General features: G+C 40.8%; 2 protein-coding genes across 2 annotated transcripts in view; both read left to right on the top strand.

Moving 5' to 3' along the window:
• Nucleotides 1–1,544: 1,544 nt before the first annotated feature.
• Nucleotides 1,545–5,738, top strand: LOC139442321 (coiled-coil domain-containing protein 70-like). Its single transcript, XM_071223113.1, has 2 exons — nucleotides 1,545–1,575; nucleotides 5,137–5,738. The coding sequence occupies exons 1-2, from the start codon at nucleotides 1,545–1,547 to the stop codon at nucleotides 5,736–5,738; spliced, it is 633 nt and encodes a 210-aa protein (XP_071079214.1).
• Nucleotides 5,739–8,518: 2,780 nt separating this feature from the next.
• The window catches only part of LOC139442243 (cyclin-dependent kinase-like 4), a 36,613-nt gene continuing 23,067 nt past the window's right edge, over nucleotides 8,519–22,064 (top strand). Inside the window, exon 1 of the mRNA XM_071223027.1 lies at nucleotides 8,519–8,722. Coding sequence (XP_071079128.1) covers nucleotides 8,519–8,722 — 204 coding nt within the window. The remainder of the gene's footprint in view (nucleotides 8,723–22,064) is intronic.

Below are 22,064 nucleotides of genomic sequence, written 5' to 3'. Positions count from 1 at the left end.
AATATTAATTGGTCGTAAAGTTATTTTGAAAGGATTGTCACTTAACAGATTGAGTTGATAAAATGTCTTGATTTAGGGGTGTAATATTCTCATTTGATACCTGTGATTTCCCCTTCGTCATGAAGTATTTTCGAAAGCCAATATACCTTTCACAGTTCCGTTTACATGAGTGTACGGTTAAAGAAAGTGTGTGGTTTATTAAAACATGATTTAACACTGTCATTCATACCCCAATGTGGTACTGATGGAATATTGGAAAAAAAAGACATAAGACCAGCATCACTTTAAGCTTAACTCCCAATTGAAGTTGAAACGTGACGTTAATCCCAACTCAATTTCTCACAGACTATTTTGTAGTCGGGCATGAAGAGGATATAAGCTAGCACCACAATAATCTACATTCTCACTCTTCATAAGCTTTCCTACCAATACCATTAGTGTCATGTATGGATAAATAAATGAGACAAATGGTCACAATACCGGGAATAATTGGCACAATTATTTGAATGTATCCTCTTTTCCCTAAAGGGGGCACGGGTGGCCCAGTCGTCCAAGGCGCCACAATTCGCTGTGCAGAGTTGCATCCCTTGGGCACGCCAGAAACCTATGATTGTGGGTTTGAATCCCGGCTCGCACCGATTATGTTTCTAGGTTTGTCAGCACCATACCCGTGCTCGTGGGTTTCACCGAAGTGGTAAACGTCTGAGACATACATCACTTCTTGCTTTCCTCCCACATTAAGCTGATATAACTGGAATATTGTTAAAAGCGGCGTTAAACCCAACTCACTCACTCATTCATTACTTACACCGGCACTTTGAAGTGTATGGTGTTTTTTTCATTTATTGTTTATCTTATTACCTGAACAAAAAAAAACCTGATTGCTACGTTGACATTTTGCTCTTGCGTTAATCATTCCATGGGCTATCATATATTTATCAACAATCTTACTTAGTCGTCAAGTGAACCAACAAGTACGCAGACCACTAATCTATACTGTAATAAAAATACATTAAAAACTCTTTGGAGAATGGTCTTGAGGTCACGTGATGTCATGGCTATCGGCAATTCTCGCCTGTACTTAACCTGCGTCTGTCCGTTATCTCGAAGCGTTGTTGTTTAACGTGACCACATAAATCAATGAGATAATCTAGAATTCCTCTAAACTTTGGTCCAATATGACACAGGATCACGGTTCCTTCATGGCGAATCGTGGGTAACCGCGTATTAACAAGATGGCTGACCATGTTTCACGTCATGACTACTGTCATAAACTTCCGAGGTCACATTTGTAGATCAGTGAGTGAGTGAGTGAGTACGGTTTTACGCCGCCTTTAGCAATATTCCAGCAATATCACGGCGGGGGACACCAGAAATGGGCTTCACACATTGTACACATGTCGGGAATCAAACCCGGGTCTTCGGCGTGACTAGCGAACGCTAGGCTACCCGGCCGCCCCCATTTTAGATCAGATAAGTTGAACATAAAGCCTTGTTTTCGAACGGAAAAATCCATGATACACATATTGTTTCCACTCTGTGGAATGGGGTCACTTTCGGCTCCCCTTCTGATAGGTGAGTCACGGGTCCAAGATTGATACTCTCTTTATAGTATCCCCATTCTATTGTGATAAAAGGTCGGGGGTTCGATCCCCGACCGCGTCATGCCAAAATACGTTGAAAGATGGTACTTGTTGTTACCCTGCCTGGCACTCGACATTAAGGGGCTAAAACAAGCACTGGCCGGCTCGGACTATACTTGAGTCGTATCTGGCCTCAGTGGCCGAATTGGAAGCTAGCTCGGAATAAAGAAAGAAATGATATGTCTATATGGGTTCAAATCCCACAAAGACTGGTGTCAGTATACTGTGTGGGGGCACGGGTGGACCAGTCGTCTAAGACGCCGCGATTCGCTGTGCAGAGTTGCGTCCCTTGGGAACGCCAGAAACCTATGATTGTGGGTTCGAATCCCGGTTCGCCCCGATAATATTTCTAGGTTTGTCAGCACCATACCCGTGCTCGTGGGTTTCACCGAAGTGGTAAACATCTGAGACCTGCATCACTTCAGGCTTTCCTCCCACATTAAGCTGACACGCCGTGATATAACTGGAATACTGTTAAAAGCGGCGTTAAACCCAAGTATACTGTGTCTGAGTTGGGTATTCGTGTTCAACTACGGCATGGTATCTCAATGAGCTAAAATCAGCATCAGTCCGGACTAGTACAAGCAGCCGCACACACACACGTAAATGCGCGTCGCTATATAAGTGCAATAAACTTGAACGCGACGTTAAACCCCATTTCACCTCACCTATTGTGATATATTCCCTGGACCAAGTTTGCACAACCATACAAATAGCCGTCCAATCAACGGCTGAGACAAGCGAGAGAATTCTGGACGAGAGATGTCAGAGACAGGAGCAGGGCCGCATACATGTGGTCCAGGGTATTTTATGATATTGATATTACACATGAATATCAGATTTATATTTATCACAGTGAACTGTGTGTCTCTGTGAGAAACATGTGACCTTGAACCTGGGCGACAGGGGTGTCCATTATAAATTACAGTCATCTATTTGTCCGATACATCTTCTTCCTAGTATTCTGCTGATAACACCCTTTTATTCTCCTCCTATAAACCTAGGGCACGGATAGCTCACTCGTCTAAGGCGCCACAATTCGTTGTGAAGAGTTGCGTCCCTTGGGCACACAGGAAATCTGTGATCGTGGGTTCGAATCCTAATTTTCCCCGATTATGTTTGTAGGTTTGTCAGAACCATACCCGTACTCGTGGTATTCTAGCATAGTGGTAAACGTGAAATAACTGGAATAAGTTCCTAACGGCGTTTAACCCATCTTATTCAGTTAAAAATCAAAATTAATGTCATCGCATCACATTTACGTAGATCGATGCTCATGAGGGCAATCACTGGATTGTCTGGTCCAGACTCGATTATTTACAGACCGCCGTCATATAGCTGGAATATCCCGGTCTACTGGTCTACTGGTCTACTGGTTAAGGGGCGGTCGGGTAGCCTAGTGGTTAAAGCGTTCGCTCGTCACGCTGAAGACCCGGGTTCGATTCCCGACATTGGTACAATGTGTGAAGCCCATTTCTGGTGTCCTCCGCCGTGATATTGCTGGAACATTGCTAAAAGCGGCGTAATATCAAACTCACTCACTCATACACATCTTTGCTCCCAGCGTTGAAGTCGGAAACTTGTAACGTAACAAATGAGATGGATCGCCATGACAAAACGCCGAACATAAGCTGACCTTAACCTTGAGTGACATTGAGTGACCTTGACTGAGTTGGGCTTTTCACCGCTTTTAGCAATATTCCAGCAACATCACGGCTGGGGACACAAGAAATGGGCTTCACACATTGTACCCATGTGGGGAAGCGAACCTGGATCAGATAAATTGTGGACCCTTGAAGATCCGGGGTAGAATTGGTCTTCAGCAGCCCATGCTTGCCGTAAGAGGGGACTGTGCTTGTCGACTAACGGGATCTGATGGTCAGGCTCGCTGACTTGGTTGATGCATGTCATCGTATACCAATTGTGGATCGATGCTCATGTCAATCACTGGATTGTCTGGTCTAGATTCGATTATCTACAGACCGGCGTCATATAGGTGGAATGTTTGAGTGCGAAAAACAAACAGATAAATTTTAAATAAACAGTTGTAGACTTTCCCGTCCCTTCCGCTGTTGTTGGCGACTGTCCAGTGACGTACGAGTACTTCAGGTATTTCCGACCTCTTGAGGTGAGGTGAAATGGGGTTTAACGTCGCGTTCAAGATTATTGCTCTCTTATAGCGACGTACACCGTACACGAGCGTGTTTGGCTGCTTGTACTAGGCCGAACAAATGCCGATATTATAGTGCTAGCCCACTGAGATACCACACCACAATTTCGCATAGATACCCAAATCAGACACAGAATACTGACTCCGAACCGACCAGTCTTTGTTTATCCCCTAATGCAGAGCGCCAGGCAGGGTAACAACAAGTGCCATATTTTAACGTATTTTGATATGACAAGGTCGGGGATCGAACACTGACCTTCCGCTCACCGGGGAGACACTCTATCAAATTGACCACAGAGGCAGAACATACGCAGAATACTACCGTACAGCGCCAATAACTGCTGATTCTCGTCCTCCAGCTGCACGGGTATAATTCTGTGTCAAGAGATTGGTAATCCCATTGCTGTTCTGCCTCCTGTCTTCCTTGTATTATCAAGTTTAACAAACTGACCAAACTCTGAATTCACTAAATGCTGGTTGTTGTTTCTTATAAGCAGTACATATGATTTTCACTATCCTACCCAGATGTTTCTGACAAGCTTTTTGAGGGGGGGGGGGGCAAGTCGTCTAAGGCGCCGCGATTCGCTGTGCGGAGTTGCGTCCCTTAAGCACGCCAGAAACCTATGATTGTGGGTTCGAATCCCGGCTCGCCCCGATTATGTTTCTAGGTTTGTCAGCACCATACCCGGGTTCGTGGGTTTCACCGAAGTGGTAAACGTCTGAGACCTGCATCACTTCGGGCTTTCCTCCCATATTAAGCTGACACACCGTGATATAACTGGAATACTGTTAAAAGCGGCGTTAAACCCAACTCACTCACTCACTCTGACAAGCTTTCGTTGTACTGTATAGTTGAACACACAGCTGTCTAATCGTACCAACGTCTAGTTGTACAAATCACTGTGACCTTGAATATCCGGCTTAGAATAGGTCTTCAGCGACCCATGCTTGTCGTAATTGGCGACTAACGTGATCGGGTGGTCATCCTCGCTGACATGGTTGATGCAAGTCATCGTATCCCAATGGCTTTTTTATAATAAAATTCAGTTTAAATTCCTCCTTTTACTACCCTAGTTAGTATAATGGAGACTTTGAGCGTTTTTTCACATATTGTACTGCATTCGTCATAATGCATCATTTTAGCGAAAATATATATCAACCATAACATGGTTTAAGTCTTGTTTTGTTTAACCAGGTTGTATAAACTATATCCGACTAGGGTTGTAACTTCATATCACTGTCGGAGTAACGATCCGCACGATTATAATAGTATATACGTAGATGAAAGTAAAATCTACGAGGATGAAAGTATAATCTACGTAGATGACAGTATAATCTACGAGGATGAAAGTATAATCTACGTAGATGAAAGTATAATATACGAGAATGAAAGTATAATCTACGAGGATGAAAGTATTATCTACGTAGATGAAAGTATAATCTACGAGGATGAAAGTATAATCTACGCAGATGAAAGTATAATCTACGAGCATGAAAGTATAATCTACGAGGATGAAAGTATAATCTACGAGGATGAAAGTATAATCTACGAGGATGAAAGTATAATCCACGAGGATGAAAGTATAATCTACGTAGATGAAAGTATAATCTACGAGGATGAAAGTATAATCTACGAGGATGAAAGTATAATCCACGAGGATGAAAGTATAATCTACGTAGATGAAAGTATAATCTACGTTGATGAAAGTATAATCTACGAGGATGAAAGTGTAATCCACGAGGATGAAAGTATTATCTACGTAGATGAAAGTATAATCTACGAGGATGAAAGTATAATCCACGAGGATGAAAGTATAATCTACGTAGATGAAAGTATAATCTACGTAGATGAAAGTATAATCTACGAGGATGAAAGTATAATCTACGAGGATGAAAGTGTATTTGTTTTAAGAAGGAGGCACTAATACGCTTCCATAAGAATGTAATTAAATTCAATAAAATAAAGATGCGTGTCCTTCCTCATCTATTATATGTACCACCTGGTCACGTGACGTCAAATCTAACTGTTCATTAATGATTCTGTGACCAGAGCAAGAATCCCATAGTTTATGACGTGGAGATTATAGTAGCTTTGAACATTGCTTTTAGTTACATCACCCTCATGAAGCTAAGTGTTGGGAGAAATACCAAAGACGTTTAGCATTATGGTGAATCCCGCGGGAATGGGTTATCGCTAAAACATGAACGATCATAGTCAGGGATTCAACTACAGACTCATATCAGTTTGTCAGCTAAGGGGGACAACCCGTTTAGCGAGTTGCGGCCCTTTATGACGCTGGGTAACCTTGACCTTTGATCCCGACTCCATTCACATACCTGATAAAATAACCTGACAGATTCAACTGTTTCTACTTTCTACAATGAGGAGTTGAATAATTCATCGTTAATAGAGGTCCCTTGGGCACGCCAGAACCTATGATCGTGGGTTCGAATCTCGGTTCGCCCCGAATATGTTTTTAGGTTTGTCAGCACCATACCCGTGCTCGTGGGTTTCACCGAAGTGATAAACGTCTGAGACCTGCATCACTTCGGGCTTTCCTCCCACATTAAGCTGACACGCCGTGATATAACGGTAATACTGTTAAAAGCGGCGTTAAACCCAACTCACTCACTCACTCACTCTACTGACTTAAATGTTATTCATCTAATAGCAGTGAAAGGACGCAAATATATGTTTCTACTGTACCTACCGTTATTCTGGATATATTCATATTCTCACATCCCATATATACTACTCAAAAGACGTTAAGGAATACCCGATTTTTTCAAATGACTATAGTTAATATGTCATGCTAACTTAACTATTGTAATACGAAAACATAGGATGTTCCTTAATTTCTTTTGAGTAGCATATGTAAGTAGTTTCTTGAGAACATTAAGTACAACATATAGATAGGTAAGGGTGTTCAAACATGGATCAAAGAGTAAAAAAAAGTTGAAAAACCAAATCTGTTCCAGAAAACAATGAGAAAAATAATTTTATCTTTAAAAATGGACCCCCTTCCCCCTTACATATATTCTAAATATCAGTCTGCTTCCCAGGATGTTTCTAACGTCAGTTTGATTGTCTAAAACGTTGTTCCGTTTTTTTAGATAATCATTTTAGCTTTCCTTCGGGCAAGCGCGTGCATGTATCATTCTTCTGAAACCTCCCCTGTGTTCAGCATAACAACAAAAAACTGCAGTGTGTTCGATCTTGTCATGTTGTATTGTCGGGTTTATCATACTCAATACTCAAGCTTTGAATACTACAATAATGTAATACCCCGACATGATCTGTGAGACATGCGTAGTTACGGTATCCAGATAGCTATTCACAACAGCGATCGGGTTTTTTCACAATGCCAACCAAATCTTCTCTTTAATTAATCACATTATTGAAATATATGCTTGAGGTACTGGGTACATAGCATTAGGCTGGCTCACGGCAAATCTATATTCAGTAATCAACAACCATGAACTTTGTCATCAAAACTCTTTGTGGCACTATATCATCTAGTTCTCTGCTCATAGAAATGGTTTACTTTACTGAATTCAATTCAATCTACACCTTTCATCTAGTCGCCGTAGTGAGGCAATAGTGGGATTCAAATTTATGTTTACGTGTGAATGATTTTTATCTACTTTTACCATATTGATCTATTGTGTCGATCTCCCTGTAAGGAATAGCTATTTGAGTGTAATGTTTCCCAATACTGGGTGTAGCGGACTGGTAAATTTCATTCTGCCTCAAGAACAAATTGTCGCTGACACCATGAGCTGTCATGCACGCCTCTCCCATTCACCCTCATAGAACCAACAAGGCCCCACGTGATAGGCTGAAAGCGACCGGTGATAACATATACACGACAATAAGGTAGTATATTAATATAGAATTGAAATATGAAATTTTGGTGTGATTGAATGCCAATAAATGGGCACGTCCACTTTCTGCGCCGAGTATCATTGGTCGCAGCCCCCTATCAACGATGTTACACATGACACAAGCAAAGCTCTGGTGTGAATAGTCCGTGATGACTTAAGGTTCCCACCCTGGGTATACAGGGGATAGTCCTGGAGGCTACCCATATCTATCGCACAGCCGTAGCCATAGCCGCCTTGTTATCTACCCGTACCCCGACCGCGCGCGTCAAGGTAGTCGTAGGCAAACAGATTTATTGAGGGATATGTGTTAGATTTTCTAGGATTCGTGAGAGGGACACTTTGTTGACAAGGTCCCATGTTGGCAACACTTGCTTGTTACCTGTTGTATGGATAACAATCTGTGAGAGGATCAACGTTTTTACAGGTTAAATTTCAGATGTCATGACCAACATTCTTCTCTTTGAATTGTGAAGTAATTCAAGTGTTTGACTTGATTGCATACTATACAAACATAATTCTTTACAGTTCTTGCCAACGAACAAGTTTGACAAGATGTGAAACTGTCTTTCAGACCCGGATTAAATATCAAGTGACGACGAGGAAATTTATTAATCTCATCATGTGGACTGCTACAAGGTGAATGTTTCGGTCCCTCGTTGTTTGGGATTTTTGATGAATTATTTTTAGGGAGTAAACGAACTTGAAATAATTTGTGTGGGCTGAAGCTGACAGAGTGACATGGGGATTATTTGAATTGAATCCACATTTAGAGTTATATTGTGGTGTGTATTTTTATTATATTGTGAAGCCGAGTTTCAAAATGGTTTTACTCGGAAATGGAAGTTGGTCCGATCAGGCCAACATGCAGGCCAAAGTGTCTGGAAGCTGGTCGGAACAAGCAATGTCGCTCCTGTTGCAGAAGAAACTACAAGAACACAGATTAATGGAGTTACAACGCGCACCTGCCAAACCAAAGACATTCCACATGGCGCCTTCACACATAGACCACCACGTGCATTCTCAGGTACGACAATTACTGGCTTTCGGTACCTGCGATGTATAATATTTTGTCAATCTCTTTATATTCTAGTACATTTGATCACAATATTACCAAGATTCGTTTACAACTGGAAATGTCGGTCTCGGTTCAATGACAACCATTTCCAATAAGAAGACTCTCTGGCTTTAGCCAATGAGCTCATTTTGACAAGATTTACAAATTATTCGTTTTTCCCAGTTTTCCGTAAGAGGTTGGGATAGTTGTTCATATACAAACATACAGATGTTAAAGTAGCACGTTTTGAACGATCGGAGTATTCCTAGCTTCCGTTAAGTTAATGTTGTAACTACATGTACACCTTTCAAATGAAGAAACACCGCCGACCATATGTTTACATATAAAATAACATTTCATAAAATGATTTTGTTTACAAACTGACATACTCATTTTATTCCGAAGAACTGAAACGGAAACAAAAATGTTTAACTACAGGGTTGAAATGTTCCACGGTTAAAAGTTATTTGAATCGAAATGCATAAAATTATAACTCAAACATAGAGCCAATATTGCTGCAGCGTACTTGTTCTAAAAATAATATATTATTAGTTTTGAAATATTAAAAATAAATGGACAATACGTGCTAAGCCGAAAACAATGGACTTCGTATATCTGTTATATTTGCAACTGTACTGTATATATAATATAAACAATAACAAAAGCTTTAACAAGAGTGTGATAAGACACCAATATCACTTTGTAACGCCCTCGTTTCTTAATGAAACTTCATGGCATGAAATACGCAAAAACACATAATGTTTTTCTCCTAATTCAAAGCACGGAAGTAACGATCAAAACAAAATGGTTATCGGATTTGTAAATACGAAAAGTTATCGATCCTTTCCGTTGTAATCGTTTCTACGCGTATTGTCATAATACAATGAAGGACATAATATGTTTCGACAACTGTTTGTTTGTTGTTTAACGCCGCACTCAACAATATCCCAGCTATATAACGGCGGTCTATAAATAATCGAGTCTGGACCAGACAATCCAGTGATTGACATCATGAGCATCGATCCACGCAATTGGGATCGATGACATGCATAAACCACGTCAGCGAGCCTGAGTCTTGTAGGCAGAATGCAAGATAAACAAACCCAATCGAAATGCTTCTGATAAATATTAATCAGACGCAATAAACAATGGTTGCGTTTTTTGTGTCGAGACTGGTGCGGCGCTTTCAAATGGGGAAATGATACCTGTAAAGAAAGGTTTAAAAATTAAAATTCACCATTTCCAACAAAAAAATCATATTGCAGCAAACATTCTCATTCGTTTTACAGAATTACAGTGGTCAATGTCGACTATTATTTTGCGTACAAGATGACGAAAGTGTTTAGCCTTGGTGGTGTAGCCCAGTGGTTAAAGCGTTCGCTCGTCACGCCGAAAGCCCGGTTCGATTCCCAACATATGTGAAGCCCATTTCTGGTGTCCCCTGGCGTGATATAGTTAGAATATTGCTAAAAGCGGCGTAGAAACCAACTCACTCATTCACTTAATCAAATAGAATAACAAACATCACTAAAATGACTCACCCATTAGTTTTGGGTGTAGCTATGGTAAGCAGTTCTTAAGTTCCATTCCGTGAATTTTTAAACATACCGTCCCACTGGTCCTTATAGCTGAGTTGTGAAAATGTTGATATCCTCAAAGAGATTTTGTAAAGCGCATCCTATTTCGTTGCAGAGCTTTCGAGTAACGTCAAATTGACGGATTTTTTTCATTCAACTCGTATATTTATCTACGACATGTCGTTTATGTATTTGGAGACAAATATTACGATCAGTATTAGAGTGTTATTTGATGATTAGTAACAACACCCACCACCCATCATTTCTGTGACCCGTGAACATCCGGGGTAGAATAGGTCTTCAGCAACCCATGCTTGCCGTAAAAGGCGACTCTGCTTGTCGTAAAAGGCGACAAACGGATCGGGTGGTCAGACTCGCTGACTTGGTTGATGCATGTCATCGTATCCCAAATGCGTGGATCGATGCTAATGATGTGAATCATTGGATTGTCTGGGCCAGACTCGATTATTAGACTATCATAAGGCTATGTTAAGCCATTGGAGTAGACTAACATTAAGTCTCTGAAATCTTATATTACACAATATCCTTCTTGACTCTAAAAAAAAAAAAATTTCCCTACGCTGTGGAATAGAGCTAGCTTGAGCTGGCTAGACTTGCTTATGTATGTGTTCCTAGATTTATTTATTTTTTATAAAATAAATATATTCCACGGTCATGGCGCAGGACTAGCATCGGAGTTACGACAGTCGTAATGCTAAGATCGCTTTGTGGCACGGGTCCTACGGTCCTTTCATGGGGATTCTAGATTAGAATTGGTCCATAGCTGCCTATTCCTGTTGTACGAGACGACTAAATGGATCGGGTGGTCAGGCTCAGTGTCTATGCCGATAGTGTGTCATCGTACCCCAACGGCTTGGATCGTTGCTCATAATATCAATCACTGGTTTATCTTGTCCAAACTTGATTATGTACAAGCTGCCCCCATGTAGCCTGAGTTAAACAACAAACAAACAAAGGGAAACATCACAAGAGGGTTATACATAAACAAATAATGTATTTGTTGCGGTGTAATGATTACACGGCTGATACATACAGAACCTATTTATTGAGTTGATTTTACCTTAATGTTTTTGGGTTGTTGTTTTTTTTTTTTTTGGGGGGGGGGGGGGGGGGGGGAGAGAGAGAGCATGGGTGGCCCAGTCGTCTAAGGCGCCGCGATTCGCTGTGCAGAGTTGCGTCCCTTGGGCATGCCAGAAACCTATGATTGTGGGTTCGAATCCCGGTTCGCCCCGATTATGTTTCTAGGTTTGTCAGCACCATACCCGTGCTCGTGGGTTTCACTGAAGTGGTAAACGTCTGAGGCCTGCATCACTTCGGGCTTTCCTCCCACATTAAGCTGACACGCCGTGATATAACTGGAATACTATTAAAAGCGGCGTTAAACCCAACTCACTCACTCGTGTTTTGGAATTTGACATTTTCAGGTAAATCATCGGCATGGTCGTCAGCGAGAAGCCTATGCTAGGGGCGTGTGTTTTCCTCGAGTGTTCGAATAACCATAATAAAACAATAAAATGTTCCTCATATGCTTGGAATCAGCACGACAAACATTTGCTAAGCACTAAAACCACGATTATTTTTTAATGAAATCAAACAAGCTACCGTATCCAGCGAAATTAATCAATGGTGTTTACAGCGTTATTCCTACAATGGAGTATTGACAATTTGTTCAACAATCGTGATGTTGCTATCAATATAAAAGCTCATGTTTGCTTTTTGATTTATAAGCCCACCAAAATCAAATAAAAAGGTTAAATCATAGCATGGGTCTCCTCACACAAACATTCAAATTCAGTAATAATGGGGTCATAAATAAACGCTAAATCGTCCGGTATCAAATCATTCGACGAAAAAGAATAGCGATGCCTTCAGAGCGATTGAGTGATGTATGGTTGTACTTGACACCAGGGCCAAGAACATTAGTCACCAAGTTCATTACAACGTATATAAAACTCTTCATAACAAAGCCCTGAAGCAACAATTCAGACACGGAAGTGGAACAGTCCTGGGCCCACTTGCACAAAACGATCTTAGCGCTAAGACTATGTTAAGTATGGGAGTTAAGATCATCATAGCACTAAGATCGCTTTGTGCAAGTGGGCCCTGGTTGAAGTGAGATGCAGTAGCGGGTTCAACAGGGGGACCTGTGGAAAATCTAGACTTGCTTCATTTAGAACTATAGCTTTACAGTAGTGCCTGGAAGTGATTGAGTGAGTGAGTTTGGTTTAATACTTTTAACAGCATTCCAGTAATATCACGGCGTGTCAGCTTCATGTGGGCGGAAAGCCCGAAGTGATGCAGGTCTAAGACGTTTACCACTTCGGTGAAACCCACGAACCGGAATTCGAACCCACAATCATAGGTTTCTGGCGTGCCCAAGGGACGCAACTCTGCACAGCGAATCGCGGCGCCTTAGACGACTGGGCCACCCGTGCCCCCACGTAGGGCCTGGGAGGAAGGGAACATAATATGGTCGGGGACTATGGGACAGTCTATGGGGGCTTAGACGCGATGGTCTGCCAGTGCAAGAACGACTCTGTTTGTTGTCTATGATGGCAGCACATGTGGCGGCAAGGGAGGGTGGTGTAGTGGTCTAGTGGCGACACGGTCTAGTTTGCTGTGGGAGCTGTGGGTTTCCACAGGTACAAGTGTTAGGCAAACTTTTAACGGTTTTGTTTTTAACGTCGCCACATTCTTTGTAAACACTATTTAGGATCTCAGTCCATCACTACTGTAGGATCTCAGTACATCACTACTGTAGGATCTCAGTACATTGCTACTGTAGGATCTCAGTACATCGCTACTGTAGGATCTCAGTACATCACTACTTTAGGATCTCAGTACATCACTACTGTAGGATCTCAGTACATTGCTACTGTAGGATCTCAGTACATCGCTACTGTAGGATCTCAGTACATCACTACTTTAGGATCTCAGTCCATCACTACTGTAGGATCTCAGTACATCACTACTTTAGGATCTCAGTCCATCACTACTTTAGGATCTCAGTCCATCACTACTGTAGGATCTCAGTACATCACTACTTTAGGATCTCAGAACATCACTACTGTAGGATCTCAGTACATCGCTACTGTAGGATCTCAGTACATCACTATTTTAGGATCTCAGTCCATCACTACTGTAGGATCTCAGTACATCGCTACTTTAGGATCTCAGTACATCACTACTGTAGGATCTCAGTACATCACTAATGTAGGATCTCAGTACATCACTACTTTAGGATCTCAGTACATCACTACTTTAGGATCTCAGTACATCACTACTTTAGGATCTCAGTCCATCACTACTGTAGGATCTCAGTACATCACTAATGTAGGATCTCAGTACATCACTACTTTAGGATCTCAGTACATCACTACTTTAGGATCTCAGTACATCGCTGTAGGATCTCCGTACATCACTACTTTAGGATCTCAGTGCATCACTACTATAGGATCTCAGTACATCGCTGTAGGATCTCAGTACATCACTACTTTAGGATCTCAGTACATCACTACTTAAGGATCTCAGTACATCACTACTTTAGGATCTCCGTACATCACTACTGTAGGATCTCAGCACATCACTACTGTAGGATCTCAGTACATCACTACTTTAGGATCTCCGTACATCGCTACTTTAGGATCTAAGTACACTGGAAACTGGATTTTTATAGACAGTTAACGCCCTTGCCTCGGGAAGATCGGCCATAATAGTGTCAGTGCATAATGTATTTCTATTCGTTTGGTTTTTTTTCTCAAATTCTATCGGTGTACATCGCCATGCAATATACTCACTTTAATAGATCCACGTTGTCAACCAGTTGATGACCATTTAAACGTACACTTTGTTTGCGTATTGTGTAGACTCCAGTCATCCAAACACCATGCAAGGGTCCGCGTGTATTAGGTATCCTTGTATTTTATACCTTATTCCCTAATAAGAAAATTAATAGTCTGTCTGAAGTGAAGAACGACAAAGGAATTGACAATATAAAGCCGTGTCATGCAAGTTTATGTCATGTTAAAAATGTCGTGTGGGTGACATGGGTAGTTTCAGAACCCCCCACAGCGATATTATGACAACAGCAGATATTTGAAATAATCATGCGAGACCGTGCACACGTCGGCGGTCTGAGCGAATTCCTGATATTAATCTCCCTATTTCATGCCCGGTGAGTATAAAGAAAGGTGATAGTTCGAGTATGCAATCGTATATAGATATCTATATACCTCTTTGTCAATGCACAGTTCATCGACGCAAACTGGAAATCTATTTTCAATTTGAATTAAAGAAGCTAGAGTGAATAATTATGTCACGGGTATTTAGGTGTGAATTTAATCTACTATTTTGGCAACAGACAAAGGGTGAGAAGTATATGTGTGTAGCAGACGACAGAGTGACCGTCAGCTGTGGAATATGATCGTCTGCTCGTCACGAGCTGGTAAACTAGCGACACGGCACATGATTAGTAATTGTAATGATTTATCCCAGATCGTTGTCAACACAAATAAACTTGATATGGGATGTGTTTAACCATAAATGTAAGGGTGGTAAACCATTAATTAAATAATATTAGATATCCGTCCACACAATGAAGAAACCAAGGTCTTGAAATATTCGGCGTAGCACTATAACAATGAACTCTAACTCATACTACTTTTACAGATATATATATACATGAGCGAAATGTATTCTTTGGACCCTACGGTAAAAAATTCATCAACAAATTTATCCAACAAAACCTCTAACTGGTAATGTGATCGTTGGTCAGGCCGATACCCTGATTCAATTCCAAACACAGGTTTACATCGTTGATTCCGCTTCAGCGATATTGCTGGAACACATAAATAGTTATAAGGACACAAGCTGCTATTTGTGTAACTCTTTCTTGGAGGTCATGCTTATCATTCGTATTTGAGCCGAACATTACATCATATGTTCGAGCTTTTCTAGGGTGTCGGTCGGGAAGCTCCAAATTTGATATTAAGGAGGAACAGTCCCATGACCAACAAGGGTTCAGCCGCGGGATTTGGCGCCCCCGGTAACAGGGAAAAAACGAGAACAAAGGAATAACACAATTTTGTAGCTCAATGCATATATTTTTAATCATGTGATTGTGCACATTGTGACGTCAGTGATGCATGTTTGATCCGGAGTGAATGAGTGGTTTGGTTTGGTTTATTTGTTGTTTAACGCCGCACTCAGCAATATTCCAGCTATATGACGGCGGTCTGTAAATAATCGAGTGTGGACCAGACAATCCAGTGATTGGCATCATGAGCATCGATCCACGCAATTGGGATACAATGACATGCATCATCCAAGTTAGCGAGCCAGACCACCCAATCCCGTTAGTTGCCTCTTACCACAAGCATAGTCGCCTTTTACGGCAAGTATGGGTTGCTGGAGACCTATTCTACCCCGGATCTTCACGGGTCGAGTGAATGAGTGAATATCGTGACGACAGTGATGCCTGTTTGATCGGGAGTGAATATTGTGACGTCGGTGATCTATGTTTGATCCTGACAGAATGAGTAAGAATTATGACGTCGGTGATGCACGTTTGATTTGGACAGAATGAGTAAATTTTGTGTCGGTGATGCACGTTTGATTTGGACTGAATAAGTAAATTTTGTGTCGGTGATGCACGTTTGATCCAGACAGAATGAGTACATTTTGTGTCGGTGATGCACGTTTGATTTGGACAGAATGAGTAAATTTTGTGTCGGTGATGCACGTTTGATCCAGACAGAATGAGTAAATTTTGTGTCGGTGATGCACGTTTGATCCAGACAGAATGAGTAAATTTTGTGTTGGTGATGCACGTTTGATCCAGACAGAATGAGTAAGAATTATGACGTCGGTGATGCATGTTATAGCTGGAGTGTATGAGTGAATATTATTTTACGCTGAATAGGTTTACCGTTGTACCGATATTTGTTTCAACATCTTCAAAACTGTATTGTATTTCTATCTACATGCATATTAATGAAACAATGGGGTGAATGATATGAAAAACCGTGATTTGTCACAAAAGCAATCCACTCAAAACTCCATGACATCGCTGGTACAGTATTGGCCACGGTTCCCTGAATTTTTTACATAAAAATCTTTCATCTTTTATGGATCATTCAAATATTAATTCAGTATGAGATTCACACCCCACAATCCCTCGAAAATAGAATATAAAAGACACAATAGATTTATTATACGAGGGATTTAACTCGAATGCAATATATTCTTAATGAAAAATCTTCAGCGATAACACCGTGAGGTCTCTCACAATCTATATCTACTTCTTAGTATATGAATTCACATGAATCATTCTATGCGGAAATATTCCGAATTCAATTTGCGTCCTGTTTCAACATATGTGACTTGTATGTGATATGCTAGATCCATACGCTGATCTAATTAAGGCACGAAGTACTTTCTTTGCGACAGAAATTCAACCATTCACTGCTATGTAATATGGCCGTCTAATTTCTCAACACGCACGGGCAAACAAGCAGACAATAGCCACAAGACGCGTGCCTTTAAATTAAGATTCAAAATAATCCCACATCTATTTTCAGCTGATGAATTATCACGCTATAAAAATTCCAACCTATAAGACTCTGTTTACGCTACCAACCTCCACTACAAGTAAGTACTAAGTACAGTGGCGTATTCCAATCAAAGGTGTATCAAAAAGTAGCGTTATATCGAGGACGTCTTGACTTGACAGCTTAACGGTTGATTCACTGTATAGCTGACAAGCGTTATAATTCACCTTCATGACTGGTACAATTTAACCACCGCTAAACACTTCTTTAAAGTCGATAATAAAATTTGTGACAATATTTACAAGGCATAAATCTAAGGATTAAGCCGTCAACGTTAAGAAACGCACAATCAACTATGCACTTGAAAGCGTTCAGTGAAGGGCTGATTCAATACAGTAGCTCTTGCAGTGTGCGTAACTGTTGAACTCTAACCTGTCTCTACATTCGCCATTATTGACATGCGTTACATCACAAGGTTCCCGTGAATAACACATAATCTCCAGTAAGTGCTCCCGCAGCTCAAAGCAAGGTATGGCAGCATTTAACCCATTATCACATTGCACAACCATACGACACAAGGTATATATTGAAACTGGTCGAAATAAGCTTCTCAAGTGGAATTAGCTTCCGCGAGGAACCAACTCATTAGGTCAGCTTGTTGAACCATTGTTATGTTTCGTTCTTAACGTTCGTTAAAACATATATTTATTTTACTCAGAATCGGTTTTAATTACAGATTATCATTAACAATTGGAGAATTGTCGTGACTATGAGGCGAAGAGGATGACAGGAGATAATATTTTTAATAAAACGATGAACGTAACCGTTGACTCCAATTGAAAATGAAATTAGAGTAAAATAAAAGTTGAGAAATATCTGTAGTTCAGTAACGTGTTGGAAATTATTATAATACATTAAATGTTATTAGAAAATGTATGTATCTTTATTTAAATAGTTAATATTTCAGATTTCCTATTAAAACGACTCCCATTTACTAAGATATGTGTTCTTTATATATCAAGGAATTTATATGTAGTTTATACAGGCTACCTGGATGTATTATCTATCACCTCGTCACATACACTTAATTTTCCTAACCGTTAATATAAATAGTATTTTTAAAAATGTTTCTGTTGGTAATGAGATATTCACATTTTTCGCTTACCGCAACCAGATACTCTTTTGTTCAATCAGTAATTATTTTTAAACAGGTTGATATCCCTAGGTCATTAACATTAAAGATAGCATCACATATTCATGAATCTGTAGATAAAATATTTCATTTTCCACATTCAGATGTACCTCTTGTAAATAATGTAAAAACACAGGCCTCGTCCAAAGGCGCATTTTCAAATCTTTGGTACCGCAATAGGTACGCAAATATTTGCACCTGTCCGCACACTTGGAGTTAAGGGGTTGCCCTAGAAATGTAAGCTATATGTAAGCCACACAACAACCACTGATCGGTTACATACAAACTATGACACTAACATGGAAACTAAGATAAGGTGAGGTGAGGTGAGGTGAAATGGGGTTTAACGTCGCGTCCAAGATTATTGTACTTATATAGCGACGTGCATGTACGTGTGTGTGTGGCTGCTTGTACTAGTCCGGACTGATGCCGATTTAAAGTGCTAGCTCACTGAGATACCATGCCGCAGTTTAACATGAATACCCTACTCAGACACAGTATACTGACTCCGAGCCGACCAGTCCTTGTTTTAGCCCATTAATACCGAGCGCCAGACAGGTTAACAACAAGTACCATCTTTTAACGTCTTTTGGTATGACGCGGCCGGGGGTCGAAGTCCGGACCTTCCGCTTTCCGGGCGGACGCTCTACCACTAGACCACGGAGGCGGTCAACTAAGATAAGCCGAGCCGAAGCATATCCATGCATTACAATAGTATAACCACGTACACAGAGTACAGAAAGAACATTGCTTTATATGACCTTCGGTGTATACAGTAAACTACGGTTATAACGAACACGCTTATAACGAACTGACGGATATAACGAACTAACTTTTTAGTCCCGACTATTTGCTGTAGTTATGCTGTATATATGCTTATAACGAATTACGGTTATAACGAACTAAAATGAGGAGTCCTTTTGAGTTCGTTATAACCGTAGTTTACTGTACATACAACGGTGGTGGCGTGGGAAGGGTTGGGATTGTAGGCTGCCATGCGACAGGTTCGAACCCTGCGTTAGTTATTGTATGACAACCTTTGTGGGGATGTTATATATTGATATGACATTTTTGAATATACTTTGCAAAAGCATATATTTTATCATCATTGACTTATTATTCAGCTACATAACCAAACAGTTTTTTAGATAATATAACAGACCAGGCATTAGCGTACTTTAAAAAAAATATAAATTTAAAATTAGTTGGAGCATGATGCTGATATTTCTTAGGCTTCATTAACTAAAGTCAAATGTTCGTATTTAGCTGATTCTTTGGAAAGTTGTGAAGTTGCCTCCCTTGAGCCGGCGGGATCCGCTGATCGGGATTCGAATCCCATATTCGTCCTGATTATGATGGTTGGATTGTAATCACCGTGCCCGTAGTCGGAAGTTTTACCAAAATGGTATTTTTTTGCAATCTGCATCACTTTGGGGTTTCTTACGCCGATATAACCGACATACTGTTGAAAGAGTTAAACCCAACTTACTCACTCACTCATGTATGAAGCAGGAATTTCAGTCATCTATATACATTAATTACATCTTAATTTAATTTTCTGTGCAAAATTAACCAATATTATTTCAAAATGACAAAACGCGTATGTTTTTTTTGGTGGCTTTTTGGTTCAACACCGCACTCGGCACAATTCCACCCATGTGATGGCGGCTGCAACTAATCGAGTCCGGACCATACAATCCAGTGATTGATAGTATGAGCAACGATCCACGTCGCTGTATATAGTCGAACTGTAAACCATATTTCGTGAAGAGTATTAAAAATTAACAGTCATCAAGTCTAGCATGAAATTTAGCATGTGCATCTTCTCCTGACACGTGAGATTATCGGTGGATTATGAAAACAACACGGGCCTAGCAGGGATTATACTGGTGATTATTGACAGCTAGAACAATAAAATATATTTAATCGCCTAAGTGGCTTTTTGTTATATAACAGTAAACGTGACTATGATAGACCTGTACGACCAACAGCAGATCAAAACATAGACTGTACAGAAAGGAACAGAACCGAATTATATCGGAGTATACTGGAGTGAACGGAAGCATATAGTTCTGAAAAGGTAACATTTGTTATTAGTCATTGTAGTTTACATAATATAGACCAAGAGTGAGTGAGATGTATTTTATGCCGCTTTGAACAGTGTTTCAGTTATATCATGGTATGTTAGCTTGATATTGGAGAGTGAGTGAGTTGGATTTAACACCGTTTTGATCAGTATTCCAGTTATATCACGGCATGTGAGCTTAATGTGGGAGGAAAGCCCGAAGTGTTGCAGGTCTCAGACGTTTACCACTTCGGTGAAACCCGAAGCCCGGGTATGGTGCTGACAAACCTAGACAGATAATCGGGGCGAATCGTGTTTCGAGCCCACAATCAAGGTTGCTGGCGTGCCCAAGGGACGCAACTCTGCACAACGTGTGTGTGTTCATATGATTCACGGGGCACGGGTGGCCCAGTCGTCTAAGGCGCCGCTATTCGCTGAACAGAGTTGCGTCCCTTGGGCACGCCAGAAACCTAATTGTGGGTTCGAATCCCGGTTCGCCCCAATTATGTTTCTAGATTTGTCAGCACCATACCCGTGCTCGTGGGTTTCACCGAAGTGTTAAACGTTTGAGACCTGCATCACTTCGGGCTTTCCTCCCACATTGAGCTGACACGCTGTGATATAACTGGAATACTGTTAAAAGCGTTAAACACAACTCACTCACTCACTCATATGATTCACTACTGAGCTCTATATAGCAGTTGTAGTTTTTAAAGCTTCTCGTGTGACGTCATAAAAGGTATCATGATAATCATAGTTATTTAGTCGTAATGTGTCATTTCAATACGACATCAACAGGATTGATTTATCTTATACCTACAAGGGGGCACGGTTGGCCCAGTCGTCTAAGGCGCCGCGATTCGCTGTGCAGAGTTGCGTCCCTTGGGCACGCCAGAAACCTATGACTGTGGGTTCGAATCCCGATTGGCCCCGATTATGTTTCTAGGTTTGTCAGCACCATACCCGTGCTCGTGGGTTTCACCAAAGTGGTAAACGTCTGAGACATGCATCACTTCGGGCTTTCCTCCCACATTAAGCTGGCACGCCATGATATAACTGGAATACTGTTAAAAGTCGGCGTTAAACCCAACTCACTCACTCACTCTTATACCTACAAGCTTAGATTACACGCCCCTCTGAGATCACACCACACGCTTCAGTGCTTTCCGACATACGTACGATATTCTTATAACACACGTGACAGTCTCGCTGTCAGAGCAAACGAACTGGGATATGTGGGGCAAGCATGATCCCGATAATTACATATATGTGTAGCCCTTAACCCAGACATCTTCAAGAAGAGAGGTAAACATATCAACGTGGCTTCACCACCATTTAGCGCTATCACAAATATCAGTTTCATAACATAACGGCCAGTCACCCCTACCCTCCATGCAAACATTCCGCTTCAAAGCCCCGTTTACAAAAGAACCATTTAGAGGGTCGTTGCTCCCATTTAAGACAGATATTTGGTGAAATAGGAATTTGTTTTAGCTTAAGCGTAAATGGCAGCAAGGCCCATGCAATTGACATTAATCAATGGTCTTCTTGAATTAAAAGAGTGGCTAGTCGTGTCGGGTAATATTTCAAATGGGAGTTTTGATTCCAAGAAATCAATAGTCCGGGGTTTAATAACCGAGGGCTGGTTCAAAATGTGAGAAATGTAAATAATCTAGAGGCATAGAGTACAGGTGCGCATAAAGATGATTCATGTTTTATATCAGTAGACATGGCCCCCGTTTTTCATCCATGACAGATCTTGTAAAGTTGAAATGTTTACTTTTTGGTACAAAACTTTATCCAAAGGCAAGAAAAGAACTAATATTAAATAATTTATTTAAAAAACTGGGACATCTCAACAATTTAAATTAGGCAAATGCATTTTATTTAAGGTATGAGACAATGGATT

Source organism: Haliotis cracherodii, unplaced genomic scaffold (genome assembly GCF_022045235.1).
Source record: "Haliotis cracherodii isolate W230 unplaced genomic scaffold, xgHalCrac1.p SCAF_5, whole genome shotgun sequence".
NCBI classification, from domain to species: Eukaryota; Metazoa; Mollusca; class Gastropoda; order Lepetellida; family Haliotidae; genus Haliotis; species Haliotis cracherodii.
This window is presented reverse-complemented; position numbering and strand designations above follow the sequence as displayed.

Bases quoted from the DNA above. Each gene is read 5' to 3' on its own strand.
- LOC139442321 (XM_071223113.1), top strand. From the start codon at position 1,545: ATGGGGTCACTTTCGGCTCCCCTTCTGATAG. The intron at 1,576-5,136 runs GTGAGTCACGGG...TAATCTACGTAG, and splicing joins TTCGGCTCCCCTTCTGATAG to ATGACAGTATAATCTACGAG.